The 23,202-nt window shown below is 45.2% G+C and overlaps 4 protein-coding genes, 2 non-coding genes and 1 pseudogene across 6 annotated transcripts; 4 read left to right on the forward strand and 3 right to left on the reverse strand.

Annotated features, from left to right (window-relative positions):
• The first annotated feature begins 4,677 nt into the window (after window positions 1–4,677).
• LOC127754851 (methylesterase 17-like) lies at window positions 4,678–6,083 on the forward strand (annotated as a pseudogene).
• A 155-nt stretch (window positions 6,084–6,238) lies between these two features.
• On the forward strand, window positions 6,239–8,599 carry LOC127754852 (methylesterase 17-like). The gene is made up of 4 exons (XM_052280447.1): window positions 6,239–6,745; window positions 7,222–7,362; window positions 7,487–7,615; window positions 8,006–8,599. The coding sequence occupies exons 1-4, from the start codon at window positions 6,521–6,523 to the stop codon at window positions 8,267–8,269; spliced, it is 759 nt and encodes a 252-aa protein (XP_052136407.1). The 5' UTR covers window positions 6,239–6,520; the 3' UTR covers window positions 8,270–8,599.
• LOC127754849 (mannan endo-1,4-beta-mannosidase 7-like) lies at window positions 8,554–10,819 on the reverse strand. The gene is given in 5 exon segments (XM_052280446.1): window positions 8,554–9,143; window positions 9,295–9,506; window positions 9,601–9,723; window positions 9,842–10,036; window positions 10,207–10,819. Coding segments are annotated over 5 exon segments (1,260 nt in total). The 5' UTR covers window positions 10,588–10,819; the 3' UTR covers window positions 8,554–8,794.
• A 229-nt stretch (window positions 10,820–11,048) lies between these two features.
• LOC127754848 (root phototropism protein 2) lies at window positions 11,049–13,422 on the reverse strand. The gene is made up of 3 exons (XM_052280445.1): window positions 13,161–13,422; window positions 13,000–13,069; window positions 11,049–12,840 (listed from the first exon to the last, which is right to left on the reverse strand). Exons 1-3 carry the CDS (start codon window positions 13,178–13,180, stop codon window positions 11,215–11,217), a joined length of 1,716 nt encoding a protein of 571 aa, XP_052136405.1. The 5' UTR covers window positions 13,181–13,422; the 3' UTR covers window positions 11,049–11,214.
• On the forward strand, window positions 12,357–12,493 carry LOC127756112 (small nucleolar RNA Z248). Its single transcript, XR_008013152.1, has one exon. It is a non-coding gene; the product is annotated as a small nucleolar RNA Z248 (small nucleolar RNA).
• A 1,176-nt stretch (window positions 13,423–14,598) lies between the features above and the next one.
• On the forward strand, window positions 14,599–14,795 carry LOC127756082 (U2 spliceosomal RNA). The gene has a single exon (XR_008013125.1). It is a non-coding gene; the product is annotated as a U2 spliceosomal RNA (small nuclear RNA).
• A 302-nt stretch (window positions 14,796–15,097) lies between these two features.
• LOC127755229 (BTB/POZ domain-containing protein At3g08570-like) lies at window positions 15,098–19,241 on the reverse strand. The gene is made up of 4 exons (XM_052280885.1): window positions 19,045–19,241; window positions 17,786–17,852; window positions 16,140–17,288; window positions 15,098–15,880 (listed from the first exon to the last, which is right to left on the reverse strand). The coding sequence occupies exons 1-4, from the start codon at window positions 19,134–19,136 to the stop codon at window positions 15,257–15,259; spliced, it is 1,932 nt and encodes a 643-aa protein (XP_052136845.1). The 5' UTR covers window positions 19,137–19,241; the 3' UTR covers window positions 15,098–15,256.
• Window positions 19,242–23,202: the final 3,961 nt, after the last annotated feature.

The following is a 23,202-nucleotide window of genomic DNA, read 5'->3' on the forward strand; positions in this document are numbered from 1 at the left end:
TGTTAATAAAACAACAAATAGAATCCTAATGACGATTAAAAGGAGGGACGTCAGGCAGGCCGTGAAGCAAACAAGTAAGGCGGTTGCCGGGACTTTTAGAAAGTAAAAAAATAAACCACATTGATAATCATATTCGATTTTTAAAATTTCAATGACAATAAAAAGGAGAAGCAGCGGGCGGGCGTATAAGAGTATGGTTGCAGAGCCGCCGACGGTTGACGGGACTTATAGAAAATAAAAAATGAATTCCAACGATAGTTATGTTCGATTTTTAGAATCACAATGACAATAAAGAGTAGGCGACGGACGGGCTGTAGAGGGGCATAGTGGCATCGTTCAAATTTTAAAGGATCGGAACTTCCAAAAAGTAAAAAAACCTAATGATAATCATGTTCAATTTTAAAACCTCAACGACAATTAAAGAAAGGAGGCAGCAGGCGAGCCATAGAAAAGTACAATGGCAAAGCCGCTGACGGTTTGACGGGACTTAAAGTAAAAGTGAACCCAAACGATAATTATATTCGATTTTTAAATTCTCAATGACAATAAAGAGAAGGGACAGTGGACGGGTCGTAGAGGAGTATAATGGCAACGTTTGACGGGACATCTAGAAATTATAAAAACGAAACCCAATTTAACAATAAACTCTAAAACTATAAAATACAAATTTTAAAGGTTCCAGAAAGAATGAATAGAAATAGTGATAGATCGAGTAAGTAAATAAAGAAAGAGATGACATAAGGGGTAGCAATTGGTGTGACTTTTAAAAACTATATAATTAGAAACACGAGGATGATAATGGTGTGACTTTTAAAAACTATATAATTAGAAATACGAGGATGATAAGGTTTGGTCTTTTAAAGTCTTAAGATAATGAGATAGCTATTTAATAAATTTTAAGTAAAATAATATTAAAAAATATATGATTTTGTTTGGGTGCTAGCCGCGCAATTGCGCGGGCCACCCAGCTAGTTATGACATATTTTATGGATATTTGCATAGAAATTTTGAATAAAACGAATGATCCAACATATTATTTTTAAAAGTCAATGGTGTTATATATTAAAAGACGGATATAGTATTATCTTGTTTAGTTTCACAATAATTAAGCAGAGAAGTACATTTGATGACAGAATTAATCGACCGGTTTGGTGTCAGTTGGTTTGAAGGATTAAACAAGTTCACCTTTGTAGGTACGAGTAATCCATAAGCAAAATGGTAAGAGAAACAAAAGGTAAAGAAGATTACTAGAGCATTAATGGGTAGCTCAAGTTGGTCTATCTGGTAAGGACTAAATGAGGATTGATCAGGTTAAGAATTGGAGGAGAGAAAATTTAATGAGAAGATTGGACCAGGAAAACGGAGAAGACAAGGAGAGGTATTATTGGGGATGAGACAAAACGTGATGCTCATGAGTGGCCATCAGTTTTCTCTATGCTGTTCAAGGACACAAACATCTCACAGTTAAGTTCACTCAACAGTAGCAAAATTCCAACTCTTTTTAGTGTTAGCAGGTAAGCACACGTGCTGATTCCTATGGACAATTGGACATGGTAGACCTGCTGCTCCTTGTTCTCTTCTTGGTCACAGATCGATTGAATGATTGATAGGTTGTTGCTTGGGCTTGGCCTCCTTTTTATCAAAAAGAAGCAGAAGATGGGTTGTTGCCGACACTAAATTTTGTACAGGTTGTGGGAGAATAATGCGTTTCATTAAGTTTGTGTACGTACTGTTCACGTCCTTAACCATCTCTAGCTTCTCAAGATTTTGGTGAGCTTGACGTTTGAACCATGCATCCGACGATAGCTAGTTCATGCCTACCTTTTGGTTGTAGAGGAAATTAATTTTATTTCAGTGAGTACTACTTATCTAGCTAGTTCATATCAAATATATACTCCGTCCGTCCCAAAATATAAGCATTTTTAGCTATGAATTTGGACACACTTAATAGCTAAAAGTTGCTATATTTTGGGATGGAGGTAGTATACATCAGTACATGTTTAATGTCTCTGAAATGAAATTGGCCTAATTTGGCCCTTCTCAATCCAGCCTCAAATTGCTGACCAAGCCAAGCCCATTAAACCCTATCAGGCCGAATGGGCCAAAGACAATTACTACTACTAGATTAAACGAATAAGTTCAGTCTAGGTCTCTTTTGACAGCGAGTTCGATTTCGTTCTTCAACCATAATACCAAATACAACAGGTCCTCAACTGTTAAAATCGGTACAATATAGGTCTCAAGGTGGTTTCAACTGGCGTGACGCCTATATGACTAATTTGACTCGGTTTTCATCTGACGTGTCACATGAAATAGAATCTGACAATTTAAAAATTAAAACAAAATATATGGGCTCATATGTCAGTCAAACAATGAGATTAAAAAATAGTAGTGAGACCCACAGTGGACCCTACTTCCTCCAACTCATCCTCTCTCTTCTCTATCTCCTCCCCTTCTCCCCTTTTTCCCTTCTTCTTCCCCAGATGTGGCCGGTGGGTGGTGGCATTTCCTTCTCCTTCTCCCCTCTTCCTCCCCAGATGCGGTCGGCAGCGGATGTCAATCTCGAGCATCGTCACCGGCACCATCCAGCACAACCCTTCCCTCTCCCTTGGCCGCGCACGGCGACAGTGGTTGCTGTAGGCGACAGGCGAGGAGGGGGTAGCTAAGAAGGAGGCCAAGCGGAGCTCGCAAAGGAGAAGGAAGGCGTGGCGGAGGCCGAATCAGAACTTCACTGGTCCAGCCTCTTCGCGCTTTGCACTGCCCGCCACTACTGAGCCACGGGCAACACACTTGCCTGTCTGCTTCCAGCCCGTGCACGAGGAGCCCCAGCGTACAGCGAGCTCCGAGCGAGGAGATGGAGGAGAGGGTAGGAGCGGTGCGTGTCCTTGTTGTCGTCGTTGTTGCCACCGCGGCTGCATGGCGTGGAGGTGAAGGCGAAGGGGGAGGAGGCCGAGGCGTCAGAGTTGCGCTTCGCGGGATAGTTGTCCGAGCTACCAAGGACCTTCGAGGCGATGACCATGGCCGCCGCTCTCCAACGCACTCACTGTTGTGCTCAAGCGGGCGCACACACGCACCACCACCGCACCGGCAGTGGCTGCGTCGAGTCGATGACCACAGCATCGGCTTCAAGACAAAGAGGGAGAAAAGAGAAGAGGGATGCATCGCTTACATGTGAGGCCAGAGCGGCTCGACCTCATAGCCGCGCGGTCACTGGCAATGGCGTCACCATCAACAATGGCTCCAGCGTGCACCCTTGGTCATCCTCCTCGGTCCTCACCGACATGGACGGCCTCCCTGTCTAGGTGAAGAGAATGAGAGATAGATGAAGAGAGAGAGGAGTGAAGAGGCCCTGACACGTGGGATTCATGCTAACTCAACGCTGTTGACTCGGGTCAAATTGCCACATCGGACAAAACCACCCGTACACTGTTATGGGACCTATATTGCGCTGGTTTTGAGGAACCCGTTGTATTGGTATTACGGTTCAAGGACAAAAATCGAACTTGCTATCAAATTAAGGGACCTAAAATCAACTTATTCCTAGATCATGATCAATCATCAGGACATGCATGTTGGGCTAAACTTGAGCCAACTTTCGGCCATGTCTCGTGTTTCTTCTTCTCGATGAGATGATGAAACAATGTTCAAAGTCAAGATGCAAGATCCGTTTACGTCGTTGCATCGTCGCCATCTGATATAAACGATGAAATGACGCAGTGTCAACGTCTCAGTAGTACAAGCAGGTAGGATGTATATACGTGCAAGAAAGAGCAAGTTTGACAAAACCAAACCAGCTCTACTAGTATATCATAGTAGGAGGAAAGCAAGGACCTTGCCGGCTGCGTCCAGCTGCTGCAAGCTCTCCATAAACACAAACGCTAGTAGTATTTTATACCTCGGAGTTGCAAGTTATATCCATATCTTATTTGGAATAATTCAATCTTTTTTGTGTAATATGCTTATTATATGCTCCCTCAATTCAGGGGTAGATCTGCTGGTTGACTTTGCAGGAACAGGGAAAAAAAAACTAAGCTCTACACTCTGCTAGCCCTGAGTTGACACAAGGTAAATTCTTAATCCCTTTTTCTTACAAATGAATCAATCAATGTGAATTGGCGAAATCTCCAATCAAAGGTGACCAAGAAAGAAGGTACAAATTAAACGGATACCAAAGTTTAGATTGGGCTTCAAAACCATAAGTTTATAGTCATACTACTACCTAACAAAAGTTTGACAAAATTTTTCAGAATATACAATAACATAAGTACGTGTTTGGTTCAGAAGCACCATCTAATATGCAGGCGATGTTTGGCAGCTAAGGCCGTGTTTAGTTGTTTGGCCAAAAAAAAATTTTAAGTATACGGACACATATTTAAAGTATTAAACGTAGACTAATAATAAAATAAATTACATATTTCGCATGTAAACTACGAGACGAATTTATTAAGCCTAATTAATCTTTTATTAGCAAATGTTTATTGTAGCATCACATTGTCAAATCATGGTGCAATTAGGCTCAAAAGATTCGTCTCGCAATTTACATGCAAACTGTGCAATTGATTTTTTTTTCTTCTACATTTAATGCTCCATACATGTACCTAAATATTTGATGTGATATTTTTGGCTAAAAATTTTTGGGATCTAAACACACCCTAAATCAAATCCATGGCAGCCAGCTTGCATATCTTGTCATTTTAAAAGTGTCTTGATTTCATGACGTACTACGTATATAAAGTTATAAACAGCACAGGAGTAGAGACACAGGAGCAAACAATCAAGCGTGTCAGGTTGCGACTTTGTGACAAATATGCATATGAACGCAGGCGACGATTTTTCCGAGAGTTGCAGGAGCACGGAGCACTTCGTCCTTGTGCACGGCGCCGGCCATGGCGCCTGGTGCTGGTTCAAGCTCCTCCGCCTGCTCCAAGACTCCGGCCACCGTGTCTCCGCCGTCGACCTCGCCGGCGCGGCCGGCAGCCTCGTCGATCCCAACCACGTCCGCTCCTTCGACGACTACAACGCGCCGCTCCTTGACCTCATGGCCAGCTTACCGGCCGGCGACAAGGTAGGTGATTCAGATTATGGTTCACTGTTCCATCAACATCTTTTACTCAAAGTCCAACTTCAGATCAATATGTTTTACGTCAGTGGTCAACCATTTAACCTGATGCACAGTTCTCTTGTTTGTCAGGTAATTTTGATTGGACATAGTGCAGGAGGTCTAAGCGTTGTCCATGCAATGCATTTGTTTGGGGACAGAATTAAGCAGGCAATCTTCATCGCAGCAACCATGCTTCAGTTCGGCTACCAAACTGAACAAGACATCAAAGATGTGATTCATCTTTCCACTTTGCAATGACTACAGTAGAAGCATTTGTATGTTCTTCACTGAAAAAAATTGAGTTGAAAATTAACAGGGTGTACCTGATTTATCCGAGTATGGAGATGTGTATGACCTGACATTTGGTCTAGGAGCTGATCGTCCGCCTACAGCTGTGGCATTGAGAAAGGAGTTCCAACGCATTATTCTCTATCAACAAAGCCCCCAAGAGGTACTAGTACTGTAAGCAGCATAGTCTCTTCTGAATAAATCTTGTCGCACAAGGATTCCTGCTTAATGTTTCTTCAGGACTCTGCACTTGCTTCCATTCTACTCCGGCCATGGCCTACGGCGCTCAGCCCCGGCCAGATTCACCGGCGACGATGGAGGAGTTGAGAGCTTCATCGACAGGGTCCGGCGCGTCTACATAAAGACGGCGAACGACCGGATGGTGCAGCCGGAGCAACAGGAGGCAATGATCCGTCGGTGGCCGCCGAGCAAGGTGATGGTCATGGACACCGACCACAGCCCCTTCTTCTCCGCGCCGGAGCTTCTCTTCAACCTCATCCTCAAGTCGCTGTGACCGCACCATGCATATTCACATTCCAAGCTAGAAGACGCTTCTCTGCTGCATGATGTACCCTGCTGATCGCCAATCACTTGCCTTAGATGATTCTGCAATATGTGGTGTGTGTTTACATGTAAGATTAGACAGTTGCCAAGCAAATCAACAAGGGTCTAGTGTTTTTCTTCCGCCTCAAAATATATGTTCAAATCAGTGTACATTAACAGGATCTATATCACATGGAAAATATGAATACAGGAATAATAACAGGATATATATTCCGCGGAGTTTTTTTTTAATATAACAAGCATACAGCTATGAGAGAGAGAGAGAATACCTCCTCCGATAAGTTAGTTCGTCCATCAGGGAAAAAGGCCAAACACCAAGCACAATGCAGGGAGAAAAATAAGCTGGCCCACAAGCTATTTCTTGCATCATATAACATATTTTCAGCCATTTCACATGCCAGAAATGTAGACATCTCCTATGAGACAATCATTTAAAATAGAACCCACTGGACGACCTGCTTGGTTTGGCATTTGGAATTGACAGCGCAAATGCAGTTGTCCTGGAGGATATCAACTAAATAATTCCCCTCCATCCTTCAGTAATTGGCCTCCAAACACAGAGCCCGAATGAGCATGGCAAGGGAGCACTTTGTGCTTATTCATGGAGAAGGGCATGGATCCTGGTGTTGGTTCAAGCTTCGTTGGCTCCTTGAGAGCTCTGGCTACCAAGTAACATGCATAGACCTTGCTGGAGCTGGTGTTGACCCTACCGACCCCAACACAGTTCGATCGTTTGAGCAGTATGACAAGCCGCTCCTGGACCTCATCTCAGCTATACCAGAGGATGAGAAGGTACATCTCTTGTGTGTTCATGCAATTTACATTAATCTATAAGACCGTCTAGTTCAGCCTAAGTGGCATGTTATTACTGCTAGCATACCACCACATTTCCATGGAAATGATCAAAAGATAATTGCTCCATGCATTTTTCAATAAAATGGAGATATTGGACTAAATGAAAGGCCACAATTATGCTAGTTTCAGGTGGAACTTGTTTGTATTAAATCTCAGTGCTCTTTGCATTTACAACAACGATGAATCAAAGACCTTACAGAGAACAGATCTACATTGATTCATACCTTCACCTGAAGTGGTAAAATTTATGTTGATTAGAAATTCACTACACATTCAATTCTGATGCCTACAAAATGCTAAGGTAGTCTCGAAGCTACATAAGGAAAAACTATCAAAGTTGCAACATGTTAATTGCAGATACAGATCAAAGGTACTTTTGGTTACCTAGCTAACTCAACTCAATCTAATTTCAGGTGATTTTGGTTGGACATGGTTCAGGAGGGTTGAGTCTTATTCATGCAATGCACCAATTTGTTGACAGGATTAGACAAGCAATTTTTGTGGCAGCTACGATGCTACCATTTGGACTTCAAACTGACGAAGATAAGAAAGATGTGATGTTCATAAGCATAATTTCTGTGTTTCTTTGTTCAATATTCTATTATTTTCAATCGCATATCATAATTATAAGCTCATATGTATAACTAAAGGCAACCTCTGAATAATAATGTTTAACAGGGTTTACCAACATTGCCTGAGAATGAGATCAATTTGATATTCGGCACAGGAGCAGATGATCCTCCAACAACTGCTGCCCTGAGACCAGAATTCCAGAGAGAGAGATTATCCCAACAGAGTCCTGAAGAGGTATTATACCATATGGCTATATCATAATGTGTTTTAGAGGATTGAGAAACAAGAATGGAAAAATATCTAAGGGTGCCAGGGCACATACTCAGCATAGGTGGCACTGGGCAATGTGCCTCAAAAACATAATTACTGATTTTGTCAATGCAATCTGAGCCCTGGTATTATCATAATACATTATAGCTAATTCCTGGAAAAAATATTAATATTCCCCATTCAAATTTCTTGAGAAACCAATTCCTCAACAACTAAACATCATAGTAAAATGAAGAAGAAAACAATGATTACAATTATTACAGATATACAATCTGAGCCAGTTTTTTTTTTACCAAGCAAAAAGAAAACAATGATTATAGATATACTTATACATACCTATTTTTATCTTGCCAGGAATCAGTACTCGCTTCAATGCTGATGCGTCCATGGCCTGTGACAGCTATTAGCACTGCAAGCTTTGAAGGAGACGATGAGAGACTAAATCGAATCAAACGGGTTTTCATAAAGACAGAACGTGACCACATGCTGGACCCTCAGCAGCAAGATTCCATGATCAAGAAGTGGCCGCCCAGTGAGGTTTTGGAAATAGATACGGATCATAGCCCCTTTTTTTCAGCACCAGAACAGCTCTTTAATCTAATAGTCAAATCCCTATGATGTAAATCTGCATACAACTCAAACATCCAAGGAGACTTCTCCAAATTATTGTACCACTGCATATACACAACAACTTTAAACTGATTTAGAGCCACATCTTTGTGAATCATGCTCCTGAGGAGATCATGGCATGTCTGCATGGTATAAGGGTGGAAGGTTGCAAGCAAAGCAAAGTTAATGAAAACCAATTGCACTCTAATCTGCAAACATGAACTCAAGTCAGTATTGTATTTCCATTTTAGATCAGCATACCATTAAAAAGTAAAAGATATATAGGTGCCAGTACAAACAACAATTTTGAGGCTACTTAAGTGCATAATGGAAGGAAGGAATTGCATTTACACATTGAATAATTATCTTTCATTTGCATGACATCATGCTGTCTTTTTAAAATGGAAGACCGGCATTAGGGCCTTACACGTTAAAATTAAAACATTTGTTCGACTTTACAGAATGGTCTTTGCTTTACAAATATAGTAAAACAGACACTATCATATACAAAGAAGGGAAACACCACTTTGAGTCTCAGCATTCCAGACACCTTAAGTGATTTGCAAGTAAGCTTAATGTGGATGGTGATTTTGCAAAAATAACTGCATAACCATCATCCATGTGCTCTGCTCCTTCAGGGAAAAGCTGCCAAAGAAGGCAACCTCCTCCAATCACTCCTTCCTTCCAAGAACTCAAGAAAATTCTGTAAATTATCTTCATGAAATCTTCACAGAATTCGTTACCAAACTTCCCGTCCTTAACTGATACCCCAAACTCCCCAACCACAATTGGCATCCCAAGTAAATTGGCTGCATCATCAATATGTTGTTGCATCCATTTATCCACAAATTGAAGGTGATTTTCCTTTATCGAGTGAGGCAGCCTAGGAAAAGATCTCAGTCCAGTCATGATTTTTTTTAGAGGCAGTCCAGTCATGATAATAGACTACGTTTCAATAATGCACTAAATTCATCTCTGATGGCTGCTCAACTATATGTAACTATAAGAACATGGAATTGGGTGCGAGGATTTACCAAATGTCCGAATAAACATGAATAGACGCCAGGTCAATTCCAGGTGCTTGATGGTTCCTGATGAAGTCTGTTCCAGCATGCCCTGAATACTCATCTGGGTTAACAGGCAAAAGTTCTGGAATGGATGGGCCATAAAAGCCTTCTATACCAATCTCCAAGAGATGCACAGGGTCTATACTCTTCACATAAGATGCCATCTCTTCTATCCATGCCTACAATAAATCCTTGTCCTCAAAAAGCGTTGCAGCCAAACAGAATATAGAAGACCCGAATTTTTACCCAAAAAACACATAATGTAATGAAGACCTGCAAAGTATCTCCAGATGGATCTGAAGGGCAGCGTGGCTCATTAATTAGCTCCCAGGCAAGAATAGTAGGATCATCTTTGTAGGTTTCATTCATAACCGTGTTTATTCTTGTCACAACAGCCTAAAAGAATGATGTTAAAATTGTGTCATGTGTATAATACAATGATGATACAATCCAATAAAAATTAGTACTAGTTGTTGCCAGTCATTTCATACAGCGATACGAGCAGAACATTTACCTCAACAAAAGCTTTGTAGTAGCTCTTAATTGTTGGGTCAGAGAAGAAGTCATCTTCAGAAGTAAGATCTAGACCAGCCTCTTTTCCCCATCTCACACACTGTGCCTTCCCTCCATAATCTTCCTAGTTGTTACAAAGTGACAGTATCAACCTCATGTTATGCCTTCTTGCCTCGCTGACCACAAAGTCTAAGGCCTGAAAAAAATGGCATGGAAACTAGTAGATGTAAGTAATGTGAAGCAAAAAAAAAAAAAAAACAACAACAACAACAACTAAGGCACGACAAGTGCATCTCTACCACGCATTTCATCAAACACCTGGCGTGCTGCCCGCGCACACGCCAAGGAGGCACCATGGTAGCTCACCCGGAAGACATCCTCGTCGTAGTGGAAGGGTGCCGTCTGCAGCGCGCGGTAACCGCCGTCACTGAAGGCCCAGGTGCAGCAGACGTTGAGGCCGGCCTCGGCGATGGCGGCGGTGACCCGCAGGCGCGTGGCTTGGTCAGCAGCGAATGACATGAGCCAGTAGGTGTTGAAGCCGTGGATGATGAAGGGGCGGCCGGAGGCCCAGAGCTGAGTTCCGCGGCGCTCCACCATTGTCCAGTGGTGGTGGTGGGCGTCTTCCATGTCGGAGGCGAGGGCGAGGAGGAGGAGCAGGTGGTGGAGGTGAAGGCGAGGCGTCGCGGCGCTCCGGCTCGGCGGGATGGGGCACATGCCCATTGCACGGGCATTCATGTGCGCTTCCATTTTCAACGTCGGTGGTCAACGCCACAGTCGACTTCACCGCTCTTATGCTGAGTATGAGACCGACACGTGGGTCCCACTGCGCGCCGCACCCGGAAAGCTTGAGACGGCGGCGTGCATGGCGACTGCAGCGGTGGACGCATGAGAAGCCGGACGTGTATGGTGTTCTCCGGCCAAGGCTGTTGCGTCCCAACGCCGGCGAGGTTCGCCGCCACTGGTCGCTGCCGTGGAAAAAGAGAGTGACGGGGAAGAAGATGACGGTACGGTAAGTTTCAGGAGGGGTTATATAATGCCCACACAAGGGCCCCACCTGTCATTCACACTATTACATATATTTGTTCGCGATACGCTTATCTTCCTCGATAGCGTAATATCAGTTCCCGTTTTGCTCTGCTCGCTCTCTACTCTGTTTCGCCTGTCATAACCGCCGGTGTGGTAAAGGTACATACTACGGAGTAGTTCAATTTAGAGGAAGGTGCATTTGGATTGTTTTGACTTTTGACCAATCCAATCCAAAGCATTCGTTCGTTTTTGCGGACACAAACTTGCAATTTACAGTAGACTACACAAGAACAGTCATGTTTCTTAGCTAGCACGAGATGGCATAGATCATCTCATCTCTAAGCTAGCCTAGCTAATGGAGAACCTCCTCCTCTTGGGCTTGACGGAATTCATGGCGCCCGTCTTCCCGTCGACGATGCCCGACGTGTCCTTGCCCCAGATGCCGGCCTTGAACGGGTTCAGCCGGCTCAACGTCCGCAACCACGAGCCCTTCTTCCCCCTCGACGACGACGACCCCTTGCTCTGCTGCTGCATCCCCGACACGTACGCCCGCATCCGCGCCAGCTCCGACCGCAGCGCCTCGTTCTCCCTCGCCAGCGACGCCTCCTCCTTCGCCTGCTTCCTCGCCGACCCCGCCGCCGACGACCTCATCACGCCATTCCCATACGCGTCCCACCCGCCGCCGCCCTCGTCTCCGCTGCGGAGCTTGAGCTGGTCGTAGTAGAGCGCGCTCAGCACGGCCTGCAGCGGGAGCCGATTGTTCTGTGACGCGTGGAGGCGACCCTGGTACGACAGCTTCAGCGGGTCCATCACGCTGCACACCTTCTCCCTCTCCGTCTCCTCCAGCGCCGGGTGCGCCTTCAGGTAGATGTCGACGGCGCGGTACAGGCAGTCGTGCGTCGCGCGCGCCTCCTTCGGCACCGCGCCGGCGAGCCCCACGAACTTGGAGATCGGCAGCGACTCCTCCGTCGCGATCTCCGCCGCGACCTCGTCCACGGTCTTCGCCACCGTCTGCATCGCGCCACCGCCGCCCTGCAGCGCCCCGGCTCCGCTCAGGGACGCCCTCCGGTTCCGGCCGTTCGCGCCGCCGCCCGATGACGCCGCAGAGTCGCGCTCCACGAAGGCGGTGATGATGCGGCGCACGGCGTCGACGTTCTGGACGCGCTCACCGGCGCCGTCGAGCGCGACGGTCAGCAGGTCGCCCGCGGTGGCCTGGTCGAGCACCGCCGCCACGCGGAGCTCCAGGTCGCGGCACGTCTTGGCGGATGCGCCGATGGTGATGGCGACGTGGAGGAGGTGGCAGAGGAACGCGGCGGGGAGGGGCGCGTCGTCCGTGGAAGGGAGCACGGCCACCACGGACTCGACAAGCGCGCGGTGCATCCTGGAGTGATCAGCAGCATGGCCGTCGGCGGCGAGCACTTCGGCCAGCAAGAGCTCAGCGTAAGCGGTCGCCGCAGCGACAAGCACCTCGGGTTCAGCGCGGCGGCAGCGCAGCGCCGTGATGACCTTGTGGAACGACGCCGGCGAGAGGGCGGCGAGCTCCGCCGTCCACCACTCGGGCGGCGACCTCGTCGGGAACAGCACCTCGTTGCAGATCCTGAGCGCGATAGCATCAGCTGATCGCTGCACGACGCCGATCTCCTCGGCGGCCGGGAGGAGCCCCTCGCAGGAGCGCAGAACGGCGACGGCGCCGGGCAGCGTGCGGAGGCCTACCTTGGCCAGGAACTCCTCGACGCGGCGCGCCAGGCCGCCGTCCGTTGGGTGCATGTCGAGGAAGGCGGCGGCGCAGAGGAGCGCGGCCGCGTTGCGCACGGATATCTCGAAGTTGGCGCCGTAGCAGTAGCGCGCCACCTTGTCGAAGGCGTCGGCGGCGCCGGGCAGCGCGGACAGGTCGAGGTCGACGGTGGCCGTTGCGCCACCGCGCGCCGCCGCTACGGCCTTGCGGATGTAGCCGCACTTGGGCACCATCACCGCCTGCTAACACGTAGTACAAAAAGAAGAAAGATTTTGGACGTCAGAGTTTGATCAAAATCAGAGCAAATTAGCAAAACAGAGTATGTTCTTGTTCTTAGAACTTAGAAGAACAAATTGAAGAAGAGGTGAAGTGAAAGGAGAAAACGAAGGGAAAAGAACCTTATGGAGAGGGAAGACGTCGTCGGCGATCCGGATGAGAAGATCGGCGGGGATGTCCGGCGACGAGACCCTGCATCGATTTGGATGGAAGAAGAAGATGATTAGTTGAGTTGAAAGAGTGATAACAAGAACAGGAATTCATCAGAGGTTGGCACACATACCACTGGCTTGTCCGATCCATGAAAGCAGGAAGGTGCAAGAGAAGAGATGTCCCCGTTGGAACTTGGAAGCTTAGGCAGTGAGCGGGCGGGACGTGGCAATTAAGGAGCTCTCCCTTGTTAAGCTCTCGAAAAGTAGGCAGATACGATTTCCTGCGATCTGAATATCTGATCCTCCTTGATCGGATTTATAGAGATTCCATCTCATTTCACTGTTTGTATTAAACTCTTAACTTTTTGTAATAATAACGAGTGGAGTACAATGGCAGGTATGCCTCCAAGTAATAGTATAGCAGCCAAAATTGCATGGCTGCAGAGGCGTTTCTGGTCAGCAATGTGATGTCGTGTATCGTCCGCTACTTGCATGTTGCCGTTATAAGTTGGTCTCTTCTTCAGTTCAGTTTCCATTTCCTGCAACTATTCTGAACTTCTGATCACTACTCTTCGCTAGCTTCCATCTTGATGATGGCAACTTTGTCCGTCAAACTAAACAGATCATGTTCACTAGTACGTGCCATCAGCATCAGACTTGGTGTTGATCAAGACAAGGTGATCTGAACTTCTGAACCATGGAATGGAATGGAATGAATAGTTCTTGCACGGATAAATACATTCACAAAGCTACAGTTTGCAATATTGCAACTCTGATCCACTGTTGATAATTGTCATTGATAGTGGTGCTAGGCTCATCTCCGTCCACGTAAACGATCAATGCAGTACTCTTCCAAGAAATTAGTGGGAATAAGAAAAGTGGACGTGGCTTGGGACTTGCCACGTCGGAGGATATGGTTTGGGTCCCACAAAATTCCGTACACCAGTTGAACGAGGACACGTGAGGAAATGGTGGGGACGGGTATCCTGTGATCCAACGAGATAAGACCAAAAGATACGGACATCTACGAACGAATACAGGTATACAGAGATTGAGAAAGTTGAAGAGATATGCTGGAGCTTTCTCCTTTAAACGAAAGATGAAGATGCTGTTTGCTTGCACTGATGATCTAGCTGCATCATGTTCATGTCAAAGAATCTTGTTTTGCTTTCCATTCAACTTTGCACAATGAAATTTGGTTTTTAATCATAGCTTACAAAGAAGATCTAATTCAATTTCGCTCAATTCGTCCATGGCTTGGTGTACGTTGCCTGCACGTACGACATCGAAGAGAAAGAAGAAACAACTCGAATCGTGCACGACGTTGGCCTATGGTGAAAATAGTATGACCCACATGTCAATAAATAACAAGCCGGTTGCATGGGCCGCTTCGGCTGCTCTACTACCTGGGCTCTGGGAAGGATTTAGGCCCACGGCGATTGGAAATCGCAGGAGCGCATGTTGCTGCTTGGTTTTTGCTGGGAGAGAGTTTAGTACCACCTCGGCTGTTCAGCTGGGAGAGGCGGCCGCGAGAGCTATAAAATGAGGCGGAGGGCTCCGTCCCAACTCATACCTTTCTCGGCCTTTTGGCTAAGATCAAGTGTAGTATCTGTTCTTATCAGTTTAATATCTGATATGTGGGCCATGTGCCCACTTCGATATTAAATTTATTTTTTGTGGGGGAGGGTCCACAACAGTGGCTTGCCACTGGGACCCTTGCGTGTCGCCCAGGCGTTGCACTACAGCCTGGGCCCGGCGCACCCCAACCAAATCAAGCTTAAATTTTAATTAAAAATGTATTTGAATCCGTTAGAAATCTATTTCTTCTGATTAAGTTAAAATCTTAAAAATCATAATTTAAAATTTAGTGTTTATATTACTTGAACAAAAAATCATTGTTGTTAAGAATGGAATGGTTAATAATGTGAAATTAATCAGAGGTTTCCGCAAAATATCCATGATTTGGATTACTAGTGTTCTTTTGCAAAATTCCCCTCGTTCCATCAGCGCAGGAGGCCGCCAATCCGTGCCCAAGAAAAAGCTACACTCAAAATGAAAATGCTACTACTTGTACATTAGAACTAGATTAGCTTATCTAATAAAGGAGTGTTACACTTTAATCTCTTCACCTAGCTGTAGAATTTTACATTTTCCCTGCGGTTTATAACACCATCTCTTCCCTGTAAAATGCATGCAGCAACGAGAGAGAACACAGCAGCTTGATGATTCAGGAAGCAGCGTATGTGACAGATGATGCCTTGTGCCTCCGCCTGTTGCTCATCTTCCCGCCACCATCCGACGACCACTGAGACTGCGAGTGAGAGCTCTTCTTCGTCTTCCTCCTCTCCGCTCCTCCCTGCGCTCCCCCGAGCATGGCGATCCTCCCGATCCCTCGCGATATCGACGCCAGCAGCGCCCGGCCGTGCTCCCCGCCGCCACGGCCATCCCGCATCCCCTGCCTCATCACCCCCTGCTCCCGCTCCAGCTCCGTCAGCCGCACCCGCATCCGCGCGATCTCCAGCTTCAGCTCCCGGTTCTCCCGCCGCAGCGACGCGTAGTTGTCGCGCTGCGGCGACACGCACGAGCTCGCCACCCCGCTGCCGCCGGTCATCATCATCCGCTGCGACAGCGACCCGCCGCAGCCGTCGCCGCCGAGGGAGGTGGTGTGGGGGGTAGTTGACGACACCGTGGATTTGAGGCGGAGCTGCTCGAAGTAGAGGACGCGCACCACCGTCTGGATGGGGAGGCGGTCGTTCTGCGCCGCGTGGCTCGACGCGTCCTGCGACAGCTTCTGGCAGTCGATCAGCTTGCACACCTTCTTGCACTCCGACTCCGTCAGAGATGGATGAGCCTGTTGTTTATCACAATTCAGTTCGTCACACACACACAGCACAAAGCTGTACATCATCAGACACTATACAGATTGCAAATGGTTCTAATGATCACATTAAACAGTGCAAGTATTCATGTCACATTTTCATCAACAAGCAAACAGCGTTGCAATGCTAGCAGAATGGCAGTTACTGAATTTGCCATTGGACATAATCAGAAAGAGATATCAAGTTACTGATGGAAAAGAACAATAAGGTTTGCAGTACAGTTTAGCTTACCTTCAGGTATATGTCAATGGCACGGTAGAGTCCGTCATCGACAATTCTCGCATAGTCCGGTAAGAGTTCGATGAGAGCCATGAACTTCTGCAGTTTCAGATATGGATCTGGTGCTATTTCTGCAAGGTAACCATCCATCAGTCTTCCAACCTTCAAGACTGAGCTGTGGCTCGGAGACTTTAGTCCATCATCAGACTCATATCCGCAAGGTGACAAGTTTCCTGAATCATCTTCCTCTATCCTCTGCAGGAAATTCACCAATATGCGATGGACGGTGTCGACATCAAACATCGAGTCGCTTGTCTGCGTTGCGGGGATCAGAAGATCATCAAGTGATGCCATCTCAAGCTGAAGTCCAATCCTTTTCTCAACTTCAATCCTATAATCTAGTCCTGCATCAACTTCTATTGCCATTCTCAGCATGCCAAACAAGAATGACAAGGTAACCGATGTGATCTTTTCTGTTGCCAACAGATCAATGAGCGTCTCCACAATCACTCGTTGGTTGTCTCCAACAAGAGGACCTGAGTCCCATACATGCCGCCTTTCGATACCCTTCAGAGCTGTTTGAGCATAGTGCACAATGGATGTGCCAATACTCTCTGGCCTCACCCCAGTTCTTCTCATTGCGATGATAACACGCTGATAATAGTCAATTCTTAGTGCAGAAAGATCCTCAACCCACCAATCTTGACAATGCATGCGCAACTTTCCTGATCCAACATCACATTCCAAATGAGCCAAGCCTGAAACCAGCTGCTCCTTGCTTGCATTTATCGCAATTGCATCGACGCACATGTCTACAAGTCCGACGTCTTCCACTGTTGGATCTAACCCATCACATGCACATAAGACTTCTAGGGATTTATCAAGGTTCTTGACTACAATCTCGTTCAGGTATGTCTCCGTCCGAACAATGAGATTCTCCTCTTGGTACTCTTCTGTCATTTCCAAATACTCTGCAATGCACCGGAGATGAGCCACATTGACAGTATTAATTTCAAAATTACTCCCATAACAGAACTTGGCAGCAAGTTCAAATGCTAAAGCTCCCCCTGGTACATTTACTAGCTCCAACTTTGAGAGATCTGGATCCTTGGATTCAGCTACCATTCTTCGTATTCTTCCACACCTAGAGACTAGAGGGAACTGCAAAATCGGTACAGAAGTATACTATGATTAAACCCATTTTGCAACTTTACTTCAGTCTATATAATCTTATATTAATTATGCAGAGATAAATATGAAATACATTTTCCTTGCTAATACCTTCCTATGAAAGCTCCTTTTCACAAAAAAAAAAACCTCCATATGAAAGCTCAAAAAGCATTACTAATGTACAAAAGAACATATACAACCTTAACCCTGATTTTCCTGTTAACCAATTGTAATTAGGTGTTCACTTCAATCACATTGGTTCTCATGTTAAGCAAATTAATATGGAAGTCCTACTCCACTTATAACATTGTCAGGTAATTAATCTTCCTGCAAAGAAAATCCAACTGCTCAACTGAGCAATAGTCCCCCAAAATATACTTGGCAGGCTTGTGCAGTAGTTGGTGACTAATGATAAAAAAAAATGCAACAGAAAAAATGACAGACTACAGAGAATGGGTAAGATGAAGCTATTGAAATAGATAGGGCACCTTATGTAGTAGAAAAGATTGGCCATCCACCGATACTGTTAAATCTCCAGCAACATCAGAAAATATCCTGCACAACAAGGAACATTCTTGAAGTATTAGATACCAAGAACTGCATTTGCATTTATAGCATGTGAATATCAAGTTTGATATGCTTCTCATGCTAGTTTTGCTACACTCTTCTAGGAACATGTAAGAATTGATCACATCCCTTTTTACAGAGGACTGGAACAAGGCAGTGGTAACTGCTACAGAAATCAAACAACTGGTACAGATTATTTCAGTCCACTAAGACTGTAAGACATACTATCAATGTAGGTTCCAATCACAATTCACAATTCAATCAAACATTCCGGCCAAATAAATCACATAAGAAGTAGATCCTTCGAGTTAAATTGCTAAAGTTTGCAATTTTTTTCTCCGAAAATCGACTGCATTTTCTTTTAAGAAAGAGAGAGACAGAGTAGGGGGGGAAAAAAACCTTCATTGACTTGTTCAGAGGTTGAGAACCAGATGCAGAAAAGAGGATGCTGATGTAGGGACCTGAATCTAGACAAGTCACCGGACGAGATAAAAAAAAGTGCAGACGTTTTGTGATGCCCGGGACCATCCGATATTCCGATGAACATTTTTAAGGTTTGCCACCTTTCATCAGTTATACAGGGGATAACTTCTGATGTCATCTCATAATCTGAACTCTGAAGGTAGCATTTGCGAGAAACCAGTATTTCAGCGGGTTCAGAGAATTCAACCCCGACCCCTCTGATATTTTTCAGGGACGTCGGAGTATTAAACCCCGACCCCCACTGCTCGGAAAATTCGACTCCGACCCCCTGTTATTTTTCAAAGGGGTTCGGAGAATTGAACTCCGACCCCTCTTGGCCGAGCTCAAACTCCTCCGGCGTGGCGGGGCTGAGATTCTCCTACCACCATTACACAAGGCAAGTGACCCACTCCAATCTCCTCTCCTCATGGAGTGGCTGCACCTGCACTGCAGCAGCCAGCAGGGTCTATGCCTTTCTCTGCTTCTTTCAGAGTCCCAGAGAAATGCAACATGAACAATCCAAACTTGCGCAGCAAAATGAACAAAAACTAGTTGCAACTGATCTGAACTGACAAAGGACAAGTTTTTGCCAAAACTAGCAAACTATAGGAACACCAGCATGCACTCGCCATTGCATTTTCTACAAAGAATAAACCGCGGCAAAACCACACCCGAGCTCAGAAATGGAAGGGAAAAGAACAGCATTGGTACAAGTTACCTCCTGCTGATGGGGTTGCAGAAGCGCGGCGAGGCGGCGAGCTTGGCGGTGGAGAAGGGGAACGACGCAGGGCTGTCGCTGGCCAACCCCATTTGCTCAGCCTCAGCTACCAAACCCTCCTGCTTCTTCTTTCCCTTCCCTTTGTGTAGAAAAGAAAAGCTCTGGGCAATGGCGGAGCGGCGATGAGTGAGGACGAAACAAAAGAATAACGGCTGGTGGAGTCATCGACGTGTGTGGCCTGTCATCATTAAGATACTAGTAATATTTTAAACAAATAATTAAGATACTAATAATTCAATTCGATGACAGACATTCTTCCAAAAATCCATTCTTTAATTCTTTCGTCTACTTTTTCTTCTTGCACATTGCACTTGCACTCACCTACAATTTGCCAATAGGTCCCCCTGTCTGGCTGTCTCTGCTTTCCCTTTCTTCTAGTACAGGCCACTCAGCTGCATGACTGCATGTCTGCAGATAGGAAGAATTGCATCTTTCAAGGTGTAAATTAGGGCAGTCCTAACCCATAACACTAGATATAGTTTCCATAAACTCCACATCATCAAGAAACTAGTACTAGACACTACTCTTCCAAATAAAAAAAACCACTATATAATCTATACTTTAATTTAATGCTACTTATCTCACATGATGTCTTGGATATTGTGTAGAAACCATGTCTCATACAACACATGGTTTTATTCTCTTTCCTTATTTATTCACTTGCCATATCATTTTTTGTCTTAGGTGGCAACTTATTTAATGCTATGGACAACATCCTAGTTATTGGGTTAGCAAAGAGGGTCTGTGTGTTGGATTAGCTGAGAAAGTGACACTGATGGAGGAACAGTTGGCTGACTAGGGGACAAAGGCTGGTCTACTGTCAGCTTGTGGATGCTTCAAGAATTCAGTCTTCATCTTATGTGGCCATACTACTATTGCCATTGCTTCTTTTTATTTTTTTGGTATTTTGGATGTATCACATACTAACATTTATTCTTTCTTTTCTCCTTAACAACTAAATTATGGTCTAATTTTTACTGGCTCCCAAGTATGTTATGCTCTGTATCTGTTTTAGGAGGTGAAATTTCACAATGTTTCAAGTGCCATGTAACTGTAGAAAATCCATGCTACTGCAATTTGTAGCAGCATGCAGTAGAGAATGGAGAGAGGAGTGGGGTTGAAGGCTGTCGGTGAAGGAAATGATTCGGATGCTTTGGCTGCCAAGGCTCCTTGTCCACTGATCCCATGGCTCCTTGTCCACTGATCTACTCGTACTAGAGTAGAGAGAATGGACAGCTCTAACTTTTCTTCCTTTGGCTTTTGCTTTTGCTTTTGCAGAAAGGATATCGAGGAGAAGAGCTACTAGCTTTGATCGGGCTTTGTTTGGTCAGGTCCACCATGAGAAAGCCACAAGACAACCCGACTCGATTACTCAGCAGCCTATACTGCTTGTTCATACTCCATTGCCGGTCAGAAGCACGAACCGTGCCATTGATCATTTCCTCTCACAGATTCTTTGCATTCATGCTTGGCTGCCTACAGATTTTGCACATCAAGCAAGCATCCAGGCTACTGTTGCGCTCGTGCAAAACTTACCCTGTCATTTGATCATCGAGAATACATATGATCCAAGCAGTGATTATGATTCACTTGATCAATCAGTCTCTCTGTCCGTGTGTGTTATTTCCCTCCCTCCAAACTTTCTTTGTGAAAATTTTCTTTTCAGAGATGAGATAGATCAGATGGGGAAAGGACAGCAAAGTAAAATGCAAATGTGCTAAAGCTTTGAGCTGTTTTTGCTGCTGATTGATCGATGCTTTCAAATGCCTTTCTGAAAAAGCAATTTACATTTGCTACATAACACTAATAGCGCTCTGTGAGGGTCATGGCTCTTTTAATTGTCTTCTCTATATATGGCGCCATGTATATATTACAAACTGCACATACTACTATAACATGCCTGCGAGTGGTTGACTGTCTGAGTCTCTCAGAGCTTGATCCTAACCAGTTCGATCTCCTTGGCATGCAGGCACAGGTTGGTCATGGCTGTTAGGAAACGATAGGCGAACAAACGATAAAGAACAATAGATCAATCACAAAAGACACGAGATTTAACGTGGAAAACCCTCTCAAAATAGGAGAGAACAAACCACGGGCGCCAGCCAGCAAAATATCTTCACTATATCTGAGGTGAGGTTACATCTCTGCACGGCGGCTTACAAGAGGTATATATATAGTGGAACCCTAAAAAGGGATGATGATCCGTACCACGGGGGCTCCGCCCCCGCACCCCCGGGCGTCCCCAGGCGCACAGCCCAATGGGCCAGCTTCAGCCTTCGCTCTGCTACGGCAAAGGCTGGCCTTTATTAAGTGCAAATGAATTTGGATCACAACTCAACAAACTCCACCTTGAGACAAATTCCTTCTTGTAACATGAATCAATCCTTCACCCTGAACACAACAAAGACAAAAAACACTTTCGGCGCCAAATAGCCTCTCGGGCTAAACCACTATACCAACTAAGCTTGAGCAAAGCTCAAACTTAGCAACAGGAACAGGCTTTGTCATCATATCAGCAGGATTATCATGAGTACTTATCTTGCATACCTTTAGCTTACCTTGCGCGACTACATCACGAACATAATGGTACTTGATATCAATGTGCTTTGTCCTCTCATGAAACATCTGATCTTTGGTGAGGCATATAGCACTTTGACTGTCACAAAACAAGTTAATGCAAGAATCAACTCCACAAAGCTCAGCAAACAATCCTTTCAGCCAAACTGATTCTTTACATGCTTCAGCAATAGCCATGTATTCTGCTTCAGTGGTAGACTGGGCAACAACAGGCTGCAACGTTGCCTTTCAACTCACAGCACAACTACCAATGGTAAACACATAACCTGTGAGTGACCTTCTCTTATCCAAATCTGCAGCAAAATCAGAATCCACATATCCAACAAGCCCCTTATCAGTCCTGCCAAACTTCAAGCAAGCATCAGCTGTGCCTCTGAGGTACCTGAAAATCCACTGAACAGTTTTCCAGTGTTCTTTACCAGGATTAGCCATGTATCTACTAACCAAACTCATAGCATGAGATAAATCTGGCCGGGAGCAAACCATGGCATACATCAAAGAACCAACAGCACTAGAATATGGAACTCTAGACATGTATTCTACATCCTCATCAGTACTAGCACATTGTAAAGCTGATAATTTAAAATGTGGTGCAATAGGAGTGCTAACAGCTTTGCATCATGCATGTTAAAACGCTGAAGAACCTTCTTAATGTAGCTTTGCTGACTAAGAAATAACAAACCAGAATTTCTGTCTCTAGTGATTTCCATACCTAGAATTTTCTTAGCAGCACCAAGATCCTTCATATCAAACTCACTACTCAACTGTTTCTTCAATGTAGTGATTTGTTCCTTGCTCTTGGCAGCAATCAGCATATCATCAACATATAACAGCAAGTATATAGGTGATCCATTAACAAATTTAATATACACACAGCTATCAAATTCAGACCTCTTAAAGCCATGTGACAACATAAATGAATCAAACCTTTTATACCATTGACGAGGAGACTGTTTCAAACCATACAAAGATCTTTTTAACTTGCAAACATAATCCTCCTTACCAGGTACTATGAACCCTTCTGGCTGGTCCATGTATATCTCCTCCTCAAGCTCTTCATGTAAAAATGCTGTCTTCACATCTAACTGCTCAAGCTCAAGATCATGCATAGCAACAATACTGAAGAATGTGCGAATTGAACTATGCTTTACAACCGGAGAGAACACATCATTATAATCAACACCAGCAATTTGACTGAAACCTTTTGCTACTAACCTTGCCTTAAACCTCGGAGGCTCGCTAGGAGATAAACCCTCCTTTCTCTTGAAGATCCATTTACAACGAACAGGCTTCTTCTGTTTTGGCAAGTGCACAAGCTCCCATGTGCCATTCTTCTCAAGAGACTGCATCTCCTCCTGCATAGCTGAGATCCACTTCTCACGGTCTCCAGAAACAACAGCTTCAGTGTATGTGGCTGGCTCAAAAGTATTCTCCACCAGTTCAGCACAACTAAAAGCATAATAAACCATATCACATTCCTCAATAAGACGGACTGGAGCTCCACAACTCCTCTTTGTTCTG

This window comes from Oryza glaberrima, chromosome 11 (genome assembly GCF_000147395.1).
Source record: "Oryza glaberrima chromosome 11, OglaRS2, whole genome shotgun sequence".
Lineage (NCBI taxonomy): Eukaryota > Viridiplantae > Streptophyta > Magnoliopsida > Poales > Poaceae > Oryza > Oryza glaberrima.

Excerpts from the sequence above, each read along its gene's own strand:
- LOC127754852 (XM_052280447.1), top strand. The coding sequence starts at position 6,521 with ATGAGCATGGCAAGGGAGCACTTTGTGCTTATTCATGGAGAAGGGCAT. Across the intron at positions 6,746-7,221 it reads CTATACCAGAGGATGAGAAG|GTGATTTTGGTTGGACATGG; the intron begins GTACATCTCTTG and ends ATCTAATTTCAG. Across the intron at positions 7,363-7,486 it reads CTGACGAAGATAAGAAAGAT|GGTTTACCAACATTGCCTGA; the intron begins GTGATGTTCATA and ends AATGTTTAACAG.
- LOC127754848 (XM_052280445.1), bottom strand. The coding sequence starts at position 13,180 with ATGGATCGGACAAGCCAGTG. Across the intron at positions 13,070-13,160 it reads ATGGATCGGACAAGCCAGTG|GGTCTCGTCGCCGGACATCC; the intron begins GTATGTGTGCCA and ends AAATCGATGCAG. Across the intron at positions 12,841-12,999 it reads ACGTCTTCCCTCTCCATAAG|GCGGTGATGGTGCCCAAGTG; the intron begins GTTCTTTTCCCT and ends ACGTGTTAGCAG.
- LOC127755229 (XM_052280885.1), bottom strand. The coding sequence starts at position 19,136 with ATGGGGTTGGCCAGCGACAGCCCTGCGTCGTTCCCCTTCTCCACCGCC. Across the intron at positions 17,853-19,044 it reads TGCAACCCCATCAGCAGGAG|GATATTTTCTGATGTTGCTG; the intron begins GTAACTTGTACC and ends CTTGTTGTGCAG. Across the intron at positions 17,289-17,785 it reads AATCTTTTCTACTACATAAG|TTCCCTCTAGTCTCTAGGTG; the intron begins GTGCCCTATCTA and ends CCGATTTTGCAG.